The following is a 9,275-nucleotide window of genomic DNA, read 5'->3' on the forward strand; positions in this document are numbered from 1 at the left end:
TTGTAACATACTACTTAAATTAATGAAAAAAACAAATTCCTGTAACAGTAATTATTCACTAAAAAATATAAACAATATCCATTCATTATTAGGATTTAACAAAATAAATAAATAAAGATGTAACCTTGGAGATAAGCAAGAGTTGGGAGTTGGGAGAATCACTTTGTTTAGGTGTATGAGTGATTGATGGAGATTCTACCAAAGATTGGAGGGACCAGAAATCCTACCAATTCTAATAATGTTTTTTTTTTTTTTTTTCTCCAAAAGCTTTTACTTTTAGAAATGAATAAGGGGTCTCTCAAAGTTTTTCTTACCATAACTTATTATTTTCCGTTTGGTTTCTTCTTTATTTTTTTCTTCCAAAAACAAAAATATAAACATTTTTTAAAATAATATTAATATATGCAATAAATAATTAGATTTGAACAGTAAATTCTATTGTATATACACAATTTTCAAACCAAGAAAAAGTTGTATGAAATTTTTGCCATAAAATATTTGTAGGAACCTTTCGGTAAATTGATTAAAGGTTTCTAACCTGACCATTTATGGTTTATGAAAATTTTCATGAGTGCTTATCTTCATTAAATATTATTTAGTAGGGTTTACTTTTCATGAAATGAAATTTATAAGGTTTACACAATGTGAATTGATCACCATATTAAGAGCTGAAAGTGTATTTAGAATAATAAAAATATCATTTAAGATATTGTGAATACAAAATTTTAAAAAAGTATATCTTTTAACGACAAACAAATTCATAAAACAATATATGTATTTAAATGTTAGAGATTTTCCATTAAAAGACCAACGAAAGGAAGTAAAATAAATATAATCAAAACGTAGCTAAAAAAACTAATAATAATAATAATTATCCCAAAAAACGGAAACAAAATGCTGCATACTCGCACATTGGGGGGAGTCGGCAGACACTGATATTACCTTGAAAACCCTCAAATTAAATTTAGTTTCTGATTCCCAGTCTTTACCCGGCGATTTCGTCCCCTGGGCTTCCTTTCCATGAAACCAAAGCGAATTAAAGCCAAAAACCTAATCTCCCAACCTACACTTTCCGTCACTTTCCAGAGAAAATTTCCCCCTAAAACCGACCCTATCTAACACCTTTGTCGCATCGGACGAGTTCGATAACTCGTTCTCTTTTCCTTCGTCTTCTGAACCAGGGGTTAGGGTTCGTGCGAGATCGCGATTCGGAAGGGAGGGGTTTTAGGTTTATATCTGGTGGTGGTTGTTTGGTAAAGGTTCGATTAGGGTTTTATTTGTTTTTCCAAAAAAAAAAATAAAAAAAAATTGTTGAGTGCAAAGCATTGGAGATGGGAAGCGTCGATCGTTCAGATGATCGGGCTTTTAGGGTTAATTTCACGGACGATGGAGCAGCCAAGTTGAGGGATAAGGTGATGCACAAGCTTAAAGAGTTCATGGGGGATTACACTGATGAAACTCTTGTGGTACGCACTTGACTTTCGTTTGGCTTCTTACAATCAGTGCGAGTGTTTCAAAATTCGCAGACTTCAGTGTTGTTCTCGTCTTCATTTTCGAGATTAACCATTTTACTGGTGGTTATGTACTGGGTTTATCATTTTCTATGTAACTGGATGGTTTATATTGAACCATGTCCTGTGTAATGCCTTGTTTGAACGACGATTATTGATCAGCGATACTACTGATATCTAGTTTGCTAGGGCGTTATTCATTGTTCTAACTCCTACAGAGGATGATGTCTAACTGTAAAAGTAAAGGAAAAAAAATTAATTTATGGTCTTTTTATTTATCAGATTCCATTGCATACGTGTTTTTTATTTTATTTTGGCTGTCTAGACATAGTGTGTCAAGTATGCTGTACTTCCATGAGGATTAATATGTTTTTTGACTGAAAATACATTGTAGTTTTTGCCTATTTTGTGATATTTTGCATCACCGAGCACTAGATTGAAGACTTGTCTTCTATATAACATGATGGTTTTCCACTCTGTTTGAGAAGATGGATCACTTCAAACTCAGCCTTACTGGTTCGCTTTGGCAGGAATATGTGATTGTATTACTAAGGAATGGCAGACGCAAAGTAGAAGCAAGGAATGAGTTAAATGTGTTTTTGGGGGATGACACTGATTCTTTTGTATCTTGGTAATTTATTTCCCTTGGGCCATGGATAATTATTGGTCAGCATTCAGTAACATATATATGTGTTTTTCTGTTGCCTGTTATTGATTAATTTTTCTTTTTTTTTCCCCCCTAACAGGTTGTGGGATCACTTGGATTCAAACTTAGATTCATATGTACATCCTGAGGAATCTTATGTGAATGAGGTGCTTAAAACAAAGCCTGCAGCAGATGATTCTCATCGTGTGGATTCTGAGTCTGAAAGAGTAAAGACGAGTAAGGAATCAAATAGCCGCCATAGAAGGGAATGGAAAGGGCTAGTGAGAGATGCAGATGAGCCCCCTCCTCTTAGGAGTTCTGTGGTTGAAAAGATTCATTTGGAGGAAAAACCTCATCAAAGACGAAGAGTAAGAACCGATCATGGAAAGAGATCTCCTTCCCCTCGATCAGTGGGCCTGAGGAAAAGGAGTCGGCCTGATGACCAAGAGAATATCAAGGTTTGGATACTAAATTTCTTTTCTGATTACAAAGAGTTGATGTGGAAGTTTTTGGGGGAAAAAAAAAAAATTCAAAATATACCCTTGTGTTTGTGCAGCTTGTTTATCAAAGTATGCACATGGTCCTGACATAGAAAATTTATGGGGGTGGGAGGAAGTGGGGGCAAACCCCTCTCGAATCAATGTCAATTACTTAAGCAGCTTTTAGGAAACTTATTTGGAGTTTTCATTAACTTTTAGGTGAAAGTGAAGGGTTCGGAATTATAAGTCTTTACTTTCTTCCTTGTATGTCTATAAAATTATATATTTTAAAACATGACTATTGGGAGTATTAGATCATTCTTTGTGGTACCAGCGTAAGCATGTTTCAAGATGCAGATGGAGTTTATTTTCTTTTTAATTCTACTGATAGGGCATCTAATTTATGAAATATCTGTGATGACATCTCTTCCACATGCAAACTGAATTTTCTTTCCTATACTTAATTGTCTTCAGAGCATTTCATACGGGAGCTTTATGCTTTCTATTTTCAGACACATATATTCTCTTCTCAATTAAATTAGATATGAAATATCTAATATCTGATGGAGTATTAGATCATTATTTATGGTGCAAGTGTAGGCATGTTTCAAGATGCAGATGGTGTTTATTTTCTTTCTAATTCTACTGCTAGGGCATCTAATTATATGAAATATCTGATGACCTCTCTTCCACGCGCAAACTGAATTTCCTTTCCTATACTTAATTGTCTTCACAGCATTTCACATGGGAGCTTTAAGCTTGCTATTTTTCAATAAATATGTTCTCTTCTCGATTAAATTAGACTCAACTTTGTATAATTGTAATGTACCATAGAATGCTACACCAAAAGACTCAAGGCACATGCTTACCATTGGAACACTCTTGTAATGTGGTTAGAATGCTAAATTTTAGTATGGAATCATAGTTAAGAATTGTAAATTTTCATTTGTGTGGTTTCCTTCTTGAATAATGTTCTCTCTTCATTGTTTATTTGAGCCATTTCTAATGTTTTAAGTGGTAATTGAAAGAGAATTTGTGTTTGTGCTTTTTCATTTTAATTGTTGATGCTGTTTATACTAAACAACTTTCTGATGCATGAATTTTGACAGAGGGAGGCATCTCAAGTGAACATTGTTGCCCCTCGACGGCTTCTTCAATTTGCAGTGCGCGATGCAGTGGCAACATCAAGGCCGTCTAATTCAGTGACAGAGCCCACATTGAAGCGTCTTCGTTCTGTTGTTTCCACCACCAGTGTTGACTCACCAGTAGCTGAGCGTCCTGTACGACTTCAGTCTGTTGCTAGAGTGCCAAATCCAATGGCAACTGTAATCAGAGCTGTGGCAGAAGCTGCTGAAGATGTAACAAGGGTTAAATCCTCGGGGAGTGTGTTTGACAGGTTAGGCCGTGGGATGGATGTGTCAGAGAACAGTGGCCAAATTGCATCATATGGAGATGCCACTTTTGTGGATGATGAATTTACAGATATTAACCAAATTCACAAGCAAAGACGATCCATATATCTCCAAAGAAGTGACCATACTGGGAAGTATGGAGACGATATGACTATGTTGGAAAATGAAGTTGGTTTGGTTTCTGATTCTACATATGAGAATGATGGATATGATGATGCCAATCTTATAGACCATAGAGTTACTGATGTTTCTCAAACTGGGACATCGGGTGGAAAGAAGGGTGAAAATTCTATAATGCAGTACAGTGTAGCTAAGAATGCTGATGATATTATGCGGGTAACACGAAATAAAGATCAGGGTCAGCCTGCAAATGCTTCACAAAAGATTGTGAACATTTCTATGAATGTGAATACTCGAAAGCCACCCCCATATCAGGATCCAAGGGATGTTGCAGAAGTGGATGGCTGGAAATCCATACAGAAGGCTGAGGAAGGAGCTTCCAAGCCTGGTGCACTAGCCATGAAGGAGAACAACAACCCTGTAACTGTTAATGGAAATGTAAGACATTTATGTATTCAGACAGAACTAGATGTATACTCTTTCATTCATTTGCACCTCCTCCATATACTTTTAACTCTGTTTAATGGCATTGAACTGTTGCATTAATGATAAAACAGGCAAAACCTGCTGCAGCTTTTCAGAAAGAGTCTCAAAAGGCACTGTCATCTTCTACTGGTGAGTTTTCATGTAAAAACTTTGATGGTAGTTATAGCTTTTCTTATTTTCTTCCTGGTTCTGGGGTATCCCACTAGACTGTGAGTCCTGCTGACCATGAAGTATAAACTTTTAGGTAATATTGGTTCTTTTGTTCTGAAATGAAATGTACTTTTAAGTGTGATGTGTCATGTAAAAGCTGATATTATTATTTGGTATTATTTTGTTATTATAAATAATAAATCCTGTGTCAATCTTTTGTTGTTATTATTATCAATAACTTTGCTGTCTATTTTGCAGGTTCTTATGCTTCTGGTCGTCCTTTAGAGGATGCTGATTCTCGAACTCTCTTTGTTAGCAATGTAATAGTTCATCCTTTTGTCCTTCTTTATCTGAGAGTTCATCTTTATTCATGGTTAAATGAGCGTTTATCTGGTTCATGTACAGGTCCATTTTGCTGCTACAAAAGATAGTCTTTCTCGACATTTTAATAAGTTTGGGGAAGTTCTAAAGGTGGTTATAATTACTGATGCAGCTACAGGGCAACCAACAGGGTAAGTTGTTTCAGTTGCTGATTTTACGTCTCAATTCTAATATGCTTATTTAACTTGTTATGATACATTTTCCTCTCTCTACTAAGGCATGTTGCTTTTTTCAGGTCAGCTTATGTAGAATTCATGCGGAAGGAGGCTGCAGATAATGCACTATCTCTTGATGGAACCTCATTTATGTCGCGGATTCTCAAGGTAATATTATAAACTGAAGGCTTTAGTGTATCTTTACTTCCTTTGAACCCTTCCTTGCTTCGTCTTTAGTTACTGCTTTGACATCTTGTTTCATTTGTTTTTTTGCGTTTCACTATGTGTCCATCTCCATTGAGTTGAACGCTCTATACATCTAGTAGAATTTTATTTATGAGTTTCTATGAAAATGGGGGACGGACTCTCTCTCTCTCTCTCTCTCACACACATTTTTTTTAAGTTCTATGCAAAACAAGCTTTTGTCATATAACAAGATCACTCTTACTTTGCAGGTAGCGAGAAGAAGCGCTGCACATCAGGAAGCCACTTCTATCATGACATGGCCACGAATTGCTCGAGGCTCTCCATTTTCCACAGCAAGGTTTTCTAGAAGCCCTTTTCCAAGAGGTATCCCTGCTGCATTTAGGCCTCGTCCCCTTATCAGACCTGGTGCTAGGAGCATGCAATGGAAGAGGGATGCCCAGGCCCCTCCAGGTGAAAGTGGTGCTCTGTTATCTGGCAATACTGTTCTTTCATCTGCTGCACGCGGTCTCACCTATGTCCGTACAGAACCTAAACCAGAAGCCAATTCAGGTACTTCTTAGTTGAAGAATCTGATATTTCCAAGGAGCCTGGTTGATTAATCCTTCCAAATTGAATGCTCAATGGTGGTTCAAATCCAAGAAATTTTCTATAGCGGAATATTGTTTGGCACATGCTGAAGAACTCTGTCCAAGTTCTAGAAAGGTCCTTAGGAGTGACGGCGGAAGGTTTCAATTCTTTTTGTCAGTTTGTCTGGGTTTTCTGTGTTGATCTTTTTCTGTTTTATTTTTTGGCTGGGGGGCGGTGAAAGGCGGTGGAGTTTTGGTAAATCTGAGAGAAAAGAGTAGGGAAATTATTTTGGATCGAATTCATAGCTGCTAGGAATTTATTTTCCAATTTTATATGCTCTCTAGATAAAAATTGTGAATAGTGGATGGATAGATGGTTTATTTACTGAGGGACAACAATAACATCATTGGTGTTTTTGTAATTTTAAATTTTCCAGTAAGGGAAAAAAAAAAAAAAAAAAAAAAGAGAACGTAAAAAGAAAAGATGAAAAAAAAAAGAAAAAAAAGAGCAGAAAATGAGAAAAGTTGACGTTTCATCAAATTTTGAGTCCTCTTCTAGTTATTTTACTGTTCCTCCTTTCATCTTCAGCACTTCCTTTTCTTATTTACAGCATTATTTTCTTGGTCATCTCACCGTGAGGACCCAATTGCCCTGTATATCATTTGCAATTGTTATATAAAGCAGATTAATGCCTTTTATCCATCATGGCTACCTCGTAAAACGCAGAATTTTGTAGCATTTCCTACTGAGTCTTAATATTGTCATTAGAAGACACAAATGTGTTTTGCTATAAGCGTTGACTAAATATAAATTACAATAACCAATATTTGAGGTTTAATGCAACTCCAAAATGTGTATCGTATAAGTAGTTCCTAGCATACCACTTGTTATGAGAACACATAAATGGGGTGGCTTTGCTATAAGCTATGAATACTCACTACACCATAATGACCAAAATTGGAGCCTTAATGCAACTCCAAAATGTGCTTGTTTTAAGTGGTTCCTGGCATACGAGATTCTAACTTCTTCCAAAGAAATGCATTTCTATTGCCTGAAAAATTTACTATTGCAAAAGAATAACAAGAATAATAGTTATAATAAAATTTTTAATAAGATCATTTGGACAGCATATTGAATAAGAATCCAATTGATAGACCAGCAATACAGATGAAAGAAGCTCCACGAAGCCTTACAAAGAAAAGGTTCAAACTTTTAGCAACCTGAAGTGTGAGAGTCAAAATCTGCAACCTGCCTTGCTCCTCCATCTTCTTAAAGAAGAACATGGGCTTCAACGATTGGCGCAGCATGAACGCCAACGAAAACGAGAACCCAAATGCCACGAAGCTATGAATTGAAACCTCGGTAATGGGAGAAGACCGAGTGATGTACGAAATCCAAGCTCCGAGGCCCAGTTGAACCAGGCTCAGAAGAGCAACTGCGCTGCTCAAACTATAGACGGTCTTCATCAAATTCTCTAGGACTTCACGCGTCTCATTGGCTAGAGCCGAGAAGTCACGCTCAACGGTTGGTCCTTCAATTTCTTGGTGCTGGAAGCCGGGGTTTTGACTTGGGTATTCACTTGTGTTTCTGGGTTTTTCCGATTCAGATGATGCTGATGATGGATCAGAGGTTGTTGAAACGAATCTGGGTTTTCTCTCCATTGACCAATTAAGTCTATGATCAGTCAATTTGGTCCCAAAACTAGAACATGATCGATCAAGACAAGAGCTTTGAAGTTCTCCAAAGCGAAATGATGACCCAAAGGCAAAACCATTTCTGGGTTTTCCATTTGGTGGTAAATTCAGATCAGGGTTGTTGAGTTTTTCTGTGGCAATCGAGTGTGACCTAATGTAACCTAGACTATAAATTGCTTTGGGTTTTGGTTTTGGTACTTCCTGAAAGCTTTGCAAAATGGTTGAGTTTGTGGGATACGTAAAAGGTTCAGGAACAGAGTTTTGGGGCTTTTGGGTGGTGAAGAAGATGGAGGAGGAGTACAATGAAGAATCACGAGATGGTCTTAGAAGCTTGGAGCTGAATCGGCGGGAGATCATAGCGGCCATTTTTGGTGCCCAGAAGCGAAATGCTCCAACTTTCAAGGTTTAAGACGGCTTTAAAATTGAGGCTTCAAAGATTGGGCGAATGGACCGTGTGATGATGATCAACGGTCTGAAACCACTGAAGATGAAGCGGCACCTTGAGGGCCGCCATTTATCTGATGATATGTTGGGCCTCTTATCGAGCATATTCTATGTGATGGGCTCTTCGTATAGGGCCCACTTTTCTTTAAAAAAAAAGTGTACTGTAAGGCCGACGAGGATATAGTCTTTATACACCTAATTGAAGTTTACTTGTACACTTGATAATTAATAATCGCAATCATATACATATATGATAAATGATTTGAAAACTATAATATTTCAGTACTTGGTATAGCAGGAATTCATTGTTATATTCCATTCTTCTTTGGAAATTAAAACAAAAAAAATATATATAAAGGAACATTATTTAATCACAATCGTATATACATACAAAGGAACATTATTCAATACTGGGCACCGCATATATATAAATTAGCAACTCTTTGTGCGTCTCCTTGTTAGCAGATTCTAAAGCATTTTTTGACTTTTTTTATCCTATTGTTTTCCGTGTAGGCCCCAATTCCCATATGCTCAACAGCTATATATATATATATATATGCGGTGGCCAGTATTGAATACTTGGATTGGATTATAATATTATGTACAATGAAAGCTAAATTTTTATGATTTGATAGACAAAAATTTAACATGGTGTCTTAGCTGTTTTAGACATTACATATTATAAGACTGACAAAAAGGTATTACTTCCTGATACAATAGGATTTGGTTCATTAAACATGGAAGGCATCTTCCTCATTCCCCACAATGCCCTACTAATAATTACTTTCTTTAATTAATTGACATAAATGATCTGTAAAGATCCCTTTGACAGATTGTAAGGCAGCTTTCTCATCACTAAAACAAAATTTAAACATTTGAACTTTTGATTACTGAAATTCAATCATTCTTTTATCTTTCACAATTAAGAAACAATCCATTTTCTTCATATTTTCACTTTTGTACTTATAACGTTCTTAATTGAAATAATGAAAACTAAAATCCTTTATAATAGGAACTTTTCAG

At 36.2% G+C, this 9,275-nt stretch overlaps 2 protein-coding genes across 2 annotated transcripts; one reads left to right on the plus strand and one right to left on the minus strand.

Annotated features, from left to right (window-relative positions):
• Positions 1 to 863: 863 nt before the first annotated feature.
• LOC107417664 (uncharacterized) lies at positions 864 to 6,675 on the plus strand. The gene is made up of 9 exons (XM_048474377.2): positions 864 to 1,466; positions 2,042 to 2,142; positions 2,258 to 2,615; positions 3,746 to 4,606; positions 4,726 to 4,783; positions 5,063 to 5,124; positions 5,210 to 5,316; positions 5,421 to 5,508; positions 5,796 to 6,675. The coding sequence occupies exons 1-9, from the start codon at positions 1,332 to 1,334 to the stop codon at positions 6,105 to 6,107; spliced, it is 2,082 nt and encodes a 693-aa protein (XP_048330334.2). The 5' UTR covers positions 864 to 1,331; the 3' UTR covers positions 6,108 to 6,675.
• A 516-nt stretch (positions 6,676 to 7,191) lies between these two features.
• On the minus strand, positions 7,192 to 8,424 carry LOC107417613 (uncharacterized). Its single transcript, XM_025073653.3, has one exon. It carries the CDS (start codon positions 8,172 to 8,174, stop codon positions 7,230 to 7,232), a length of 945 nt encoding a protein of 314 aa, XP_024929421.3. The 5' UTR covers positions 8,175 to 8,424; the 3' UTR covers positions 7,192 to 7,229.
• Positions 8,425 to 9,275: the final 851 nt, after the last annotated feature.

The sequence above is a fragment of the Ziziphus jujuba genome, chromosome 2, assembly GCF_031755915.1.
Source record: "Ziziphus jujuba cultivar Dongzao chromosome 2, ASM3175591v1".
Taxonomy (NCBI): domain Eukaryota; kingdom Viridiplantae; phylum Streptophyta; class Magnoliopsida; order Rosales; family Rhamnaceae; genus Ziziphus; species Ziziphus jujuba.

What these genes read in the sequence shown, in the direction of transcription:
- LOC107417664 (XM_048474377.2), top strand. Translation starts at nt 1,332, where the DNA reads ATGGGAAGCGTCGATCGTTCAGATGATCGGGCTTTTAGGGTTAATTTC. An exon ending in GAACTCTCTTTGTTAGCAAT is followed by an intron (nt 5,125 to 5,209) that starts GTAATAGTTCAT and finishes GTTCATGTACAG; the next exon opens with GTCCATTTTGCTGCTACAAA. An exon ending in GCTACAGGGCAACCAACAGG is followed by an intron (nt 5,317 to 5,420) that starts GTAAGTTGTTTC and finishes TGCTTTTTTCAG; the next exon opens with GTCAGCTTATGTAGAATTCA.
- LOC107417613 (XM_025073653.3), bottom strand. Translation starts at nt 8,174, where the DNA reads ATGGCCGCTATGATCTCCCGCCGATTCAGCTCCAAGCTTCTAAGACCA.